This window comes from Empidonax traillii, unplaced genomic scaffold (genome assembly GCF_003031625.1).
Source record: "Empidonax traillii isolate 1590-97213 ecotype Southwest subspecies unplaced genomic scaffold, ASM303162v1 scaffold298:size702513, whole genome shotgun sequence".
NCBI classification, from domain to species: Eukaryota; Metazoa; Chordata; class Aves; order Passeriformes; family Tyrannidae; genus Empidonax; species Empidonax traillii.
This window is the reverse complement of record NW_020955491.1, coordinates 585,462-599,745: the sequence shown is the minus strand read 5'-3', so window position 1 is coordinate 599,745 and position 14,284 is coordinate 585,462. Positions and strand designations below refer to the sequence as shown.

Sequence of the window (14,284 nt, the reverse complement as noted above, 5' to 3'; positions counted from 1 at the left end):
TATTGCGGAAAATGAACCCAAATGCATTACAGCAGGTTCGGGGTGCTGGGCTGAGTGTTTTCCTGGCAGGCAGAACTGCAGGCTGCAGCACCTTTATCAGTGTTCAGAAACACAGTGAAGCTAGATGTACAATAACCTGCAGTGTCTAGCTTCTACCCCTTTCACTTAAATGTATATAACAAGACTGCTCGTTTAGGTAGGTCACTGTAATCTGTCCTCTGTTTTTTCCCTGTGTGCTGTAACAAATTTGGTACTGTTCAAAAGGGTCAGGAGAGCAGCATTTTATTAAGGCTACAGTTAAAAGACTTCAAGATTTCTGGAACAAATATTTCTACCAATAAATCCTGCTTTTTTACATGGAAACACTGAAGCCATTATAGGCTCTTGTTCACCTTGCTCGCTGCTGTGTTGATAAAGTGTCTGGGGACCGGTGCGTGAGGTGAGGTCCGTGCGGAGGACATGATGTGCATTTGCATGGAAGAACGGTTGCGTGACTGCTGTGAACGCGAATACCCATGGATGCGATTCTTCAGCTGCCAAAGTCAGTTGCAAAATTGCCCTCAGCTTCATTGCTGCAGACTGAAACCGAGGGAATGAGATAAGAAGGGCTTGGCACCCCTTCCTCCTAGCTCTGTGTGTCCTGGGGTTTTGTGGAGTGTTTCATGTTTCAGTTTTCCTGTTCTGCTTAGGCCTGTTATTGCTCTAGAGATGGGAGAAATTCCAGATACCAGCAGGTGCTGGTGCCAAGAGTTTAAACCTTCTCTTAAGTCTCTTCTGGTTGGTTTTTATTTTTTAAGGGCCTTACAACCTTTAGTTCTGTCTTAAGTGCAGGATTAACAGTAGGAAAGGAATTTATGTCCAGGTGGGGCAAACCTGTCTTCTCCATTTAATCATACATCCTTTTAAAAGGTGTTTCCCTGTTGCGCCTGCTTGGCCAAACTGTCCTTGCCAGCTTCCTTGAGTACTAGTCCGTAATGTTTTACTAAATGGCAGACTTTAGGCCTCCTGATCCAAAATGTCCACAATTTGTTCCTATGGATCAGTTTCTCATGAAATTGTATCAAGAATAAGTCAGCTGAGGTGATCCTGAAGTTACACAGGTATTGGATTCAGATTCTGCTAATGGCTTTTCTTGGGAGTCCTTACAGCCTGTAGAGAGAGAGAGCTGCATTGGCACTATTGTTTAAGGAGAAATATTGGTTTGAATCACATAGTGAGAGTATTTTTAAACCAGTTAAAACCAACTCAAGGAGCTTTATGCTTTTGGTTGCAATATATAGCGTGGAGTACTGGCAGATCACTGAATCACACATTGGAGTATTTAACATCACACTGGCAGGCATCTGTGTATGTTACTGTCTGCTGCTGTGAAAGAGAGCAATAGTTTAGAGAGAGATTTTTGATCTGGAAATATGTTAGGTGCACAAACAGAAGCTGTATGGCCCTATTTGCCATATTCTCATGAACAATTAAGGATTTCTTCACCAGGCATCCTGTATTTTTCTTATGTATGTTTGTTATCTGAGGTTGGGAAGGTGGAAAAAAATCATGTAATCGATTTTTTTATTCACTGTTATGGTTGGAATAGCTAGAAATTCATGTTGCTGAAGTTGAGGACTCTTGGTAAGGTATATCTGTGGTGTGCTATGTATGAGAGTTTTAAAAAAACTGCATGAAGTTTTGATTTCTGAAGCAGATCGACTTTGTTTATTTTGCTGTATCACAAATATATATATATATATATATATATGTATAACAAGCAGTGTTGCAGATAAAATAGCTTAACCTTTGAGTATGGAAAGTCCTAACTCATGTAATTATGGAAATAAAAATTCAACTTTTGCCATGAACAACAGATAAGAAGGGTTTGTTTTAGCCTTCCATGCTGTTCTTTAAAGTCTTGCTGAAAGATTTTGTAACAACAATAAAAAGTATGTAAGTCTTGGAGGATTTCTTTGTAATCCCTTAAAGGAAAAAGAAAACCCAAAGAAACTCCTTACTGAACTCTCTTATATAATTGTGGTATATAGAGGAAAGAAAATTAACTGTTTTGCAGCATTCCTTAATAATGCTGAATTACTGCCCTAAGAACACAGTCATGTATTTTGGCCTGCCTGTAGAGAAAAGTCCAAAAAAACAGACAAAGCTCAGAAATTGTCTTCTAGATCTGGCCAAGCAAGTTAAACTGAAGAACCCAATATTAAAACTGTGGGAAAGGAAGGTCAACACTGGAATATGGAAATACTTCAATACAGGCATAGTAGTGTTAACCATTCTGCAATAAAGACTGTAGCTTTGCAACGAGATTTGCTGATTATCACATGTGGGATAGGCTGTGGAGAGAAGTGTCCTGAGGTCTTTCAGGGAACATTTTTTCATATAGAATTTCTGGAAATCATTTCTCTGTAAGCTCCTTTCTTCGTGTTATGTTCCCATTAAGTCAACAGCAACAAGACTTTGATCTGTGAGGAAAATAAGCTGCGACAAGTATCTTCAACTTATAAAATTTCCAGCTTTTGTGGTTGAAGCTGTTGGTAGGTTTAGAAAGGCACATAAAAACTGACAAAAAATCTACTTTATGATCAGGGCAGGTTGAACATGTTTATGATTTGACTTAGAGAAGTTATGTAGGCTTATCTATGCTGTCAGTTTTCCCGTTCTAAAACTATTGTACATCCTCTAGCCCAGTAGGGTTAGCAGGGGATTGTTAGATTTTCACAAAATGCTGTGTTTCAAAATGGACTCAAAACCCTCTTGTGGGTTGCTGGTCACTATAAACTATACTCTGCGGATGCACAGTTATTTCTTGTTGGAAATAACTTGTTGGTCCTGTGTTGGATCAAAATAGAGAAGAAATGGCCATCACTGAAAAAAAACTGCCTGTGTTGCACAAGTGGGTCTGGGTTGTGCTCTCCTTCACTCCCCTTACACAACTGTTGCAAATCAACCTTGTAACTCATTGGACACCCAGCTGTGCACCCACCTTGAATTTTGGTGTTCTGTGGTGGAATTGATCCTCCCAAGTCTGGACGCTGTGAGCTAAGATGCCTGTAGACTAGAGTGGCAATTTGACTACAAGTTGCCTTAGAAGGTCAAGATCCTGACATCTTGTGCAGGGTCAGCACTGATGTGTGTACTGGGAACCAGCTTGCACTTCATCTTTGCTTTGTTGTCCCTGCCCACAACTTCTGACTGACCGAACTTCAGCTTATCCCACTTTTGACATTTGTATGTAATTCAGACAAGCTGTTCTGTTTACGATTGTGTGTTTAGTTTTCTCCTTTTCCCCTTTTTTCCCCACTGTTCACAACAGCTTTTGTGAATATAATGGCATAAATTCCATCGTGATGTGAAGGACTCGTCCCTAGAGGGTAAAAGGAAAATCTGCTGGAAATGAGACTGTGACTAATTGCAAGACTGAGGCAAATGGCTAAAAGTGCTTAGATATTTCGTGAAACTGTTTCTTTTGCTCTATAACTTCTGCTGAAGTGATGCTTGGAGCGCTTTGCTTTTGGTGCTGTTGCCACTTACGGAAAATAAAAAGTAATGTGGAAGTCATAATAGACTTTGGAGTTTCTAGCAAATCTCCTAATTTTTTTGTCACTTAAATTCTGTTTGTGGCATTGTTGGGGGGAAGATGGTCTTGCTGAGGCTTTTTGTTGATTTTTGCAACTTTTCCTGAAGACGGTCAGGACTGGTCTGACTTCTTATGTAGATATATTTCTGTGATTTCCATATATTTGTGTGAATGTATTTGCTTTGTTGTTTGTTTTGGGCAGATCTTGTGTCTTTGGATCTTGGAATATCTATTTTTTTTTTTAAAGCAACTTTCCATGCCAGAAGCAGTGCTTATGTACTTAAGGTATTATTCTAAAAATGCTTTAAGATTAAGTGAAAATGTCAAAATGGAGGCTAGAAGTGACTGTTAATTTAGGAATCTGTGTTCAGGATTATGTTTTTCCTCCAAATAGATTGTGAGGGATAGGCACTGAAGAACAGTCCTCAGATTTGACCAGGAATAGCTTTTGGTGGCGAGTTGAATGTCAAACCACGGACTATCCAGAGGATATGAAAGAGGAGGACATTAAACCCGTAATGTAAATTGCGCATAGAAAAGCTGAGAAGATGATCAGGTGGGATGGCAGATGATTAGAGAAGTACAGCTCTGGTACTCAGTTCTGCCCACCGATGCCAGTGTTCTGTAGATTCATTTTCTCACACAGCGCTTTACTTTTCCATCTCCTTTTTGAGAATAAAACCTAAAGCTCAGCCTTGCAGACATTTTTCTACATATCAGAAAGGACTACTTACACTTGAAAAGAAAATGTATTAATTATTTTCTTTTTTTTAGCTACAGAATGCCAGAGATATTCCCACCCTGCCCAGCAGAATGGGTGAACAACCAAATGTATGGGTTTTTCTTTTGATATGAAAATATTTCCCCAGCTCTTACAAAGATTTAGAGCTTTAGTTTCCAAGCTAGCACCCCTGTTGTTAATCCCATCTGTACTCTGTGGGATCTCTCAAGTGACACACCACTAACATTTGAGGTAAAAATAGGCTCTTCTGCTGAGTGATGGTAAGAACAGCAAGATTTCTACTGGTTAAAGTTATCGCATACTCATGCTCATTTACACGCCACTCATGCTGACCTATATCAAATAGCAGAAAACTGAGAGTAGGTACAAAAAGATTAGAGGAGAACAGTTCTTTATACTGTGCAAAATCAATGCTTGAATCTTTCAGACAGATACATTGTAAAGTGGCTTTTTATTTTTTGGGGTATTTTTTTTTTGAGGATTTCTAGGTTTTTCCTACAATTTTTATTCACTATATGAATAAAACCTGTGATTTAAATCAGTATTAAAGCATTGGGAGATGAGCAGCAGGTGAGAGATACCTCTTCGTAGCATTGTGGGATTATTTTATGCAGATTGATGGGTGGTATTTGAAAGCATGACATTTTTCCTTTCAGTTTATTTGAAAGACATATTGAAATTATTGATCTGGCTTTAAATATCCATTAATGTCCTGTTAGGTTTTACAAATGACTCTTGGGTTTTCTGTTTGTGTCCTGATTATTTTTTTTCACCTGCTATATTAACAAAATACTAATTTCAAGCAAAGGTTTTGCAATATAGAGGTGAAAGGCTGCCTTATCTTCAGAATCTTTAACCCTCCTTACTTACTTCCCACTCACTGCCAAAGAATCCAGACCCAGGAAGAGCCATTGCCTCCATAGCCCCATGGCTGGAGCAGGTGGCGCTTAAAGCACACACACACGCACATGCAAAAGTAACACTTTTGCTCCACGGAGTCTTTATTTATACAAAGTGGAGCAAACTTGTGATGAGAGCATGAGCCAGAGCCAGCTTGCTGCAGCCAGTGGGTCATTTTCCTTGGGAAGTGGGATGTTGTCCTTCCCATCTGATTTAAACCTGTGCACTGCCACGAATGCTAAGCTGTTACCTTTTCATAGGTGAGTGTCTTTCATTTTCCTGATGTAAGCTTTCTGGTCAAGATATTTCGTAAGGTAATTCTTGATTATTTCCTCTACATTAGGTATCTGAAACATTGAACAGAATTAGTATACACTATGTGGGAACCAAGGATTTATTTTACTTCACATGGTGACAGCTGTGGAGCTTTACTAAAGCAAATTGTTTGATTTAAAATTTCTCAACCTGAGCCTGAAGTGCCTGTGTGCTCAGTAAGCAAAGCCCTTGTGGATGATGCTGGCTCAAACCACACATGATGAGGAGAACTAGGTGGTGGCAATGCAAAGCTGTCAGGTTTTGGCTGGGTTAGAGTTAATTTTTTTTTTCTAGCAGCTGTTACAGTGCTGTGTTTTGGACTTAGGGTAAGAATAATGTTGATAACACACTGATGCTATGGTTGTTGCTGAGCAGTGCTTACACAGAGTCAAGGCCTTTTCTGCTCCTCACCCACCAGCAAGTGGGCGGTGGGGAGCACAAGGAGCTGGAAGGAGACACAGCCAGGACAGCTGACTCCAGTTGACCAAAGGGATATTCCATAAATTATGGCATCATGCTCAGCATATAGGGCTGGGGGGAAAGCTAACCAGGGGCTGTGGTCTGTAATTGATGGCATGCAGTGTTTAAATTGAATGTCACTTTTGTAAGACCTTCAGGATACAGTCTGGATGCTTCAGCTTCGGTGATTGTATAAAATAATTAAACCATTTTTTCAATAGGTAGCGATCATTGTAAGTATGATTAGAAGCAATTTTTTGAAATGCATACCTTTTAAAAGAAAATAATTTTCCTATTGTTGTTTCTTTTTTTTTTAAACAAAACCCGTTTCTGCTGGTGAGCAGGCATCAGAGGAAGTGTCAAAATCTCTGCAAGCAATGAAGGAAATTCTGTGTGGGACCACAGACAAAGAGCCACCTACAGAAATCGTGGCCCAGCTGGCACAAGAGCTATACAACAGTGGCCTTCTAGTGACGCTTATTGCCAACCTGCAGCTGATAGATTTTGAGGTAAGTCAGCATCCATAAACCTTTTCATCTCCTTGGTTTCAGTGTTGTCAGTGAGCAGAACCATATTTTTCTGAAGTCTGAATAATGTTATTGTATTCAAAACTAATTTTCACACGGTGAAGAAAGCAGCTTCTCTAAATTGGTCAGTGTCTTGAAAGATGTGGTCATACCCTGGCAGTATATACAATGCATGTGATTTTTTTTTTTTTTTAATTAAAACAAAAACAATAACAAGGTGTTACCATGTGTATCCAAACAAGATAGGAAATGATGCTGAGAATACTGTTAAGGATCGACTTTGTAAGCTGCAGTGATGAAACTCTTTGAGACAGTGCAACTGTCAGACCCACTGTCTCTGAAGAGTAAGTCCAGTTTAGAGAGGGTTCAGAGACATGGAATAGAAAAATTAGAAGAATGGGAAAATCTCATGTGGCAAAGACTGAACAAAAAAATAATAGTTTAGTTGAGAGGAAAGGAGTTGAAAAGTCTGTTAAAAACTCACAGCAGGGTAAATTGGGTGACTCTCACTTAATTGTTTGGATTAAAAGAAGAAAGAAACATAAGTTTTTTAGAAGAATTAACCTGAATCTGTATGTATCTATTATTTAATTATACATATATGAAAAAATATGTATAAAATTATATATTATGTGGAACTTCTTAACAGCTTTGTTGTTAATGTCAAAAACTTAGTAGACAACTGCTAAGACAACTGAATTTGCTTATAAGTAAGGAGAAGAAGAGTTATAGTAGAAAAGACTGCAGTAATTCAGGGTAGATATAATCCCTTTTAACTGATGTTTGACTGGTAGGGACTGGGAAGAAATTTTGTCTCTGTCAGGTCATTATAGTATTCCTGTGGTCTACATTCAGCCAGGATAGTGTTCCCCAGGGACTGCTGTTATGAGTTCTGTGATTTATGTGGCTCCTGGCTGCTGGTGAATTGTCACAAGTGTCCGAGCACCAGGGAGAAATCCCCAGCTCCAAGGAGCCAAACCTCCACCACTGAGGTCTGAAGCAGGAGCAGTATCCAACGTATAGGCAGCGACTGAATGGAAAAATCAGTTTCTCAGAGAGATCTTCTGATGCTCTCAGAGCCCCCTTTTGTGGGAGTTACTTTCTTGTGGAAGTTTTTTCTCCTTATATTGAAGTTATTTTCTTTCCATTTTGTAAATGAATGAAAGGGAGGAACAATGGGAGACTTATTTTTTCTTTTTCCCCCTTCTTCCCCCCACCCATAGTAAAACCAGGATCAAGGACTTTTATTTATATTGCATTAATTTTTGAAAGTGTTGTTAGTGGAGTTCTCTCACTCTTTTCTCAGGTCTTAAGTTTAGGAGGTTTTTTTAATACTAGAATTTTTTGAGAACCTTTCCTTTGTCTTTTCCTTGGCACCTTTGGTTACTGTTGTGTCGTAATTACAAAAATACTCAAAACCCAGCAACCCAAACCCCTAAAAACTTTTTAAGAAAAAAGGAGATGGAGGAGGGGAAGATACTGTTAGTGCAGAAGGGACACTACTGCATTTTTTTAAATTACATGACAGTCTGTATTGCTTCTGTCAGAAAAAAAACCATTCTATATGGACATAATGAATGCACAGTCCTTAAATGCAAGCACTGAATGAAATACCTTATTTGTTGCTGAATTACCATTATTACAATTTTAGTATTTCCAGTTGCAAAATAGATGTTTCCATGATAAAACCTTTCCAACCATTTAGCAAAGCTGTTGTACGTACTCTTTTGACAAAACACTAGAAACAAAATGCCATTGAACAAGAGGCTAGTAAGGGCAGTGCTGCTTTTTCTTCATATCCTCACTGACTTTTCCAGTTTATAAACTCTTCTACTTCCATTTTATTACATTGGTGGCCACAGTTGGTATTTCAGTTTCTTTGTTTAACAAGCAATTTCATTTATAATGTGAAAATTAGTTTTTGATTCATGCAGAATGGTAGAAGGCAAAATCATAAATTATTTGAAAATCTGATTTCTGAAGGGAATAATATTTCTGTAGGTTACTTTGTTTTGTCATGGCTCCCTGTCTGCTCCTCAGTGACCTTGTTGCCCACTTGGATCCCAGTTTTTCACAGCTGTACTTCCTTTTGAAGATGTGCTTTCAAAGACTGTTGGGGAGACTCACACACATCCATCACACATTCAAAGAAAACACAGCTTTATTACTTCTGCCACTCAAGAAACATGGTATCATTTTGGTGATGATATTGTTAAGAGGCACTAAAACTGAGTGTGGGCAGGAGCTCAGAATCAAAATCAGACTGAATTTTTAGAAACTTAAAATACTAAATTTATTGTTGAATTTTGAAGAACTGAGGAAAGTGCACGCTGAAAAAGTCAACAAAAAATGTAGATGTTACTAACTGCATGTAAGGCTAAAGGCTCACAAGCTGTATGGCCTCTAAACCCGGCAGTAAATAGCTGCAAGCCTGGTACTGGTGATGTTAGAATCTTTCCCTTACATTGCCTTGAAATGGGAGCTAAGTTACGGGATAGGTATCATACAATTTGCTATTTATATAACACATCCTTGGCAGTTTTTTTTGTTTGTGTCTAGGCACTTTCTCTTCCTGCTGCCTTATCTTGTGCTTCAGTGGCCATATGTATTTCATTATAAGGCAAAACTGAATTGCGGATCCAAGTACGAAGTATTTCAAAAGTATTCCTACAATTTTCATACATGGTGGTGCGGGAAGTCTGTCTTGGTTCCCTCCTATCTGCCTCCACTCCCTCCTGGAGAAGCGAGGGAGATCAGCTCTGGCTTTCACCTTCACTGATCTCTAGACAATGAGATATAATTGCATACATATGTATCAATATCTATTTATTGTCTCCTCTCTGCTATTGCATATAATGATGCAATGCACACAATATTAAGCAACTAATATAAAATTTGGCATATCAGAGAGGATCACTTCATTTTTGGCCATCTTTACCTCACCCTTTCAACAGCCCTTCCCTGTCTGGATTGGTTTCATCTTGGAGTACCTGCTGAAGCCGCTGGGGATCACAGAATTCCAGGCATACGATAAGAGTATTTTAAAGATGGGGGAGAATAGGATGACTTTATACAGAATTAGCCTAATTGAAAGGATGTCCAAGGGCCAAAAAAAAGTGATGCAGATAAAGGCAGATGGCCTGGCCTGCTCTGATTTGATTCTCCTGTTTAATTCCCCGAGTCCCCAAATCTCTGAGTCTCCAAGCCAGATGGGCTGGAAAAGTAGAATATTTTGTGTTTCTCAGCAGTGATTTATTTGTAGAGGTGAAACCAGGGAATTCTCCTCTGTGTGAAACTATCTGCTCCTTGGCTTCAAACGTTCGCTAAGTTCTCTGCCAAGGAATGTTTGTCCTCCCAAGACAGATCAATGAGCATGTACAGATTACAAGTAACCTTTTGCTTTATCTTGCCCTGTGCATAGTGACCCGCTGTTGACTCAGTGCCTTGGTTACTGGTCATTAGTGCAGCAGTCTGTCTCCCCCTTCCCTTAATTTCACTCATCAACTTGTCTGCTGTGGCCAGGCGGGGAAAGTGGTGGGGGAGGAAGAGGATTTCTAGTGCGAGATGTATTGGCAAACCTTGTGGTTGAATAGAACATAATTTGGAAAGACCTTCTGAAAAGCTGTTTGCACAGGGAAGCATTTGAAGACAAAATGTGATTATATAAATGTGTGTATACAGGAGGAAGTCAGGACAAAGTGAAAGATCTTAGCTGTGACTAAAGCAGAGGCATGTATATGAGGGAGCCATTTTATTGGTAGTAATTATTTAATTTTTCATGGTGTAATAGTGGGCGCAGTTTAAATTTAACCCTGATTTTCAGAAATGCAATCACACTTGGCGTTGTTTGCATTTAACTAATGCAAAGTTTTAGCCTCGTAGGTCTAGGCAGTGGGGCAGTGTATTAGAACTAGCTTGACAACTGAAATTTGGAGGCTACGGGAGCAACAGTACACACTGCAAAAGCATGTTTGACTCAGGGTAGTGGCCTGCTTTTATGGTGTTTCAGTGTTGCTATTTAAAATAGCCAGGGACTTGCTTTACAGAATAAGAGGAATGCATATCCTCATTTAGGAAAAGAAAGATGTAAATGGGAGTGGGGTGATCACTGTCTTCAAAGCCCTCTGACAAAGGAAGCCTTCTTGTAGCATTGAAGAAACAACAAATATGAGGTGGGGAGACTGTGAAGAGCCCCAAAATACCCCAAACTAACTTGTTCTGTTTTCAATTTCACTTCTACTTTAAATAGATATTGTAGTAAATGGTCATTTTTTCATATTTTTGTAAGTGGAAACACATTTTGCTTTTTTAACAGGGCAAAAAGGACGTTTCCCAGATATTTAACAACATCTTGAGAAGACAAATTGGCACACGCAGCCCTACTGTGGAATACATTAGTGCCCATCCACATATCCTATTCATGCTCCTAAAAGGGTAGGTGCTTTAATTTTGTTTCCACTAAAGAGCATCCCTTGGAACATGATGGCATTCCAGTTGATCTACTTTCTCACTTTTAATTTTTAAAAAAAAAAAAAAAAAAAGGATTTTCAGGTCTTGTTCTAGACTTTTTTTGTTGTTGTTGTTTCTTTCATATTGACTTTCTATGTAACTGTATACTTTTTATTGACTGGATTATTTTATTTGACCGTTATTTCTTTACCAAACTTCATGTTGAAATAATTATGTGCTGATTGTTTTTGACTGCTCCCCATGTGATGTGTACTTCAGTTCTTGCCCTAAACTCTTGTGCAGCATTGTTGACAAATGCTGAGTTTCATTTAGACATTTTTTTGCATTGCAGGAGTGACCAGCAGTGGTGTCTGTAAATAACTTGAGTCAAACTGGACCACTGTGTGGTAGAACAGAGAGAAGCAAAAATGCATTAAAAGAGTAGTTGTGCCTCTGGGACAGACTTCTCACACAATACTTGTGGGAACAAGCAAACTTCAATTTAAGTTGTTAATTAATTCTGTAATTAACTCCACAACTTTCAGCATTGAATTTTTTTCTTTGGTCTTTTAACCTTAGGGACTCAGTGCACAGCTATAACCTGGTGGTTGCCAAGATAAGTTGGCCAAGGAGAGGGAGTAGACTCCTGTGTGGAGAGGACATCAGCTGTAGTTATATTCAGGAGTGTACAAGTGTTGGCCTAAAACACATGAGCTTTTTGTCCCCTTTACTTTTGACTTAAAGCACCTTTTGTTCAGTGACCAGCTTTGCTTTTCCAGCTCTTGAAATCTACTGTTGTCTGCTCAATTTTCTTTTGACTTTGGAATTTTGTTTATTTTTCCCTAAGGAAAAGAGAATATATGTCATTTGGATTAAATAACTGATGTGGAAATAAGTGCATTGATTAGCTGCTTAATTTGAAACAATGTGAGCTCTCACGTAGCTGTATCGTCACACTGGTAGCAGCCATTCAAAACCTTTTAAACTAATGGTTCTTAAGAGAATGATTTTTTTTTTTTTAAGTGTCTTTCTCGCTCTTGATGTTGAGGATTTGCATTTTTACCATTTACTCCATAACCAGGAAAATACTTAAGCACCACCTAAGGTTTGTGCATGACAAGGCTGCATCCCCAAGGGTAAAATTCCCTGCAGCCAGCCTCCCCCCTCTCGCAGGGGTAGACCACAGCCAGGAGAAGGATAATCACAGGAGTCCTCTAAAATGTATTTCCTTTGGAAGAGGCCACATTCCAGCACAGCTGAGTAAGGGGAAAGTAACTGAGAGAACTAGTCAGTGCCATGCATCTCAAGACCGGTGAGCTTGTGGTTGAGCGTGGTGGCAAAGCTCTTGGTTGCTGCTTCCTGGCAGGGCAGAGTGGTGGGAGCCCAGGAAGGTGTCTGGGCTGAGCTGGGTCTTGCTCTTACACGTGTAGTGATTTGCTGTGATTTAGCTTTGGCTTTGAAACTCTTGACTTGTTTTGTGTTACTAAACGCTGGCTTGCTCAGAAAAGAAACCAGTAAGCTAGTTAAAAAGGGTTTTGGTTTCATTTGTTCATTAAAATTCACCATTTATATAAACCTCAAAGTAGTTGTTTTGGGACAGTAATGATAATTTTCTCCATCAATGTTACAACTTCAATTTCAATTTCATATATAGATTCAATAATTTTCCTCCCTTTTCTCTCTTTTTGTTTTTTCAGTTTTTCACTCATTTTGGTTTTGCATGTTGTGCAATGTATTGCTACCATATGTCTGAGCTTTTTTTAAAGATAAGAAATATTTTTGGATCATGTCCCAGATTTTCTTTGGCATCTGTAACAACCAACAACATTAATATGATAGTAAAGTTTTTAGTTATGTATATGTGCTGCTGATGGACATTTTACTGCAAGTGACCTGTCCCAGGGAATGTATTTAAAAGGCATCACTTAGGTGCTTTTTTAAAGATCCCTGCTGCATGCAGCAGCATGTCTGTGTTAGTTTGGTCCTCAGGCTCCTTGTTGGTGATTTCTTGATAGTTCTCTGCAGCTCTGCACTGTATCAGAATTGCTATTTCTGGAGTGTCTGCTTAGAAAGTGCTGTTGAATTCATCAGCAGAAATCCAGAAGTCAGTCCTGTCCGGCCCTGACAGTGGTGCCTGAGCAGCTACTGCAGAACAACATGGTGATGTCAAACACCTGCCTGTGTCCTGCTGCTGGGACTGTCTAAAAATGATTCTTAAAATACGTAGCTACAGCAAGGGCAGGGCCCTGAACACACAACCTGCTGCATGGCCACAGTGTGCAGTGCTTGTGTGCAATGGGAACTGGGAAACACACACTTTGTGTTAGGCACCACCACTTGAAAATGTAACTTGAGGACATGTTTTCGTATTTATTTAATGCTAAATTCATTATGTTGTTTAGATTAGGTAAAATATATTTATCTAATTAGATAAATATATATTTATCTAATGTTAAATGAAATGTAGGAAATCAGAATCTGCTTAAAGGAAAGTGGATTTGACTGACTTGTACCATTCTGTTTTTGTTACATGACATCATGACTTTACCTGGAGAGAAAAGAAAACCCACCTGTCTTTATCATGACTGTAGAAGAAATGGCCCAGGACTATTGTGAAGGCTTCTTATAGTTTTACTTATGTTGGATTCAAAGCTTCCTCTGCCCCATGATAGTTCCCAGCACCAAAAGGTTGCATTTTTGTGGCTTAATGCAGGAAGGATCCTGAATCAGAGCTCCCACCCAGTATTTCCTGCCTAATACTCCAGTGGCACTGCCAGCTTTAGATAACTGTTCTTACCTTTTAGGCTTCATTTTACTTGTTGCTTGCTTCCTTCCAGCTTCTTGGCTTCAGAAAACATACAGCACATAGTTCCCTACTTTTCTTTCTTTTTTTTTAACTTTCTTTCATTTTGGTAGGTTATTTGACCTTCCTGCTGCATGAGGACTTGGTTTAATGGTATTTTATTTTCTGTGTGTGCAGGCTTTGTTTGTGAGTAGGATTTCAAATCAGTAGAATGTCTGGTGCATGTAGAGAACCAGATCTATTTGAGCCATTTTTTTTCTCTGGTATCTGCGTATTGCATTAGCCCAGAAATACCTCTGGTCCCTTGTAACTTAGAATATTTTCCCTCTAGTACAGTGACTTCTGAGGACTTTGTTTATGGCACTTGCATTCTTTCTCTCAAGTGGCAAATTTATAAGCCTCTTTGTGAATATATATATATCAAACTACATGCTATCTCTAACCTAGACACTGCTCTGATGTTTTGTAATGACCTCTTCATACCACAGTGCAGTTAAAGCTTTAATGGTATA

The 14,284-nt window shown here is 39.0% G+C and overlaps 1 protein-coding gene across 4 annotated transcripts in view; it reads left to right on the top strand.

The window, feature by feature from the left end:
- CAB39L (calcium binding protein 39 like) overlaps positions 1-14,284 on the top strand; it is a 63,233-nt gene that overhangs the window by 31,482 nt on the left and 17,467 nt on the right. For all 4 annotated transcript variants that reach the window (XM_027890806.1, XM_027890807.1, XM_027890809.1 and 1 more), the window contains 2 exons: positions 6,338-6,502; positions 10,836-10,954. In XM_027890806.1, coding sequence (XP_027746607.1) covers positions 6,338-6,502; positions 10,836-10,954 — 284 coding nt within the window. The remainder of the gene's footprint in view (positions 1-6,337; positions 6,503-10,835; positions 10,955-14,284) is intronic.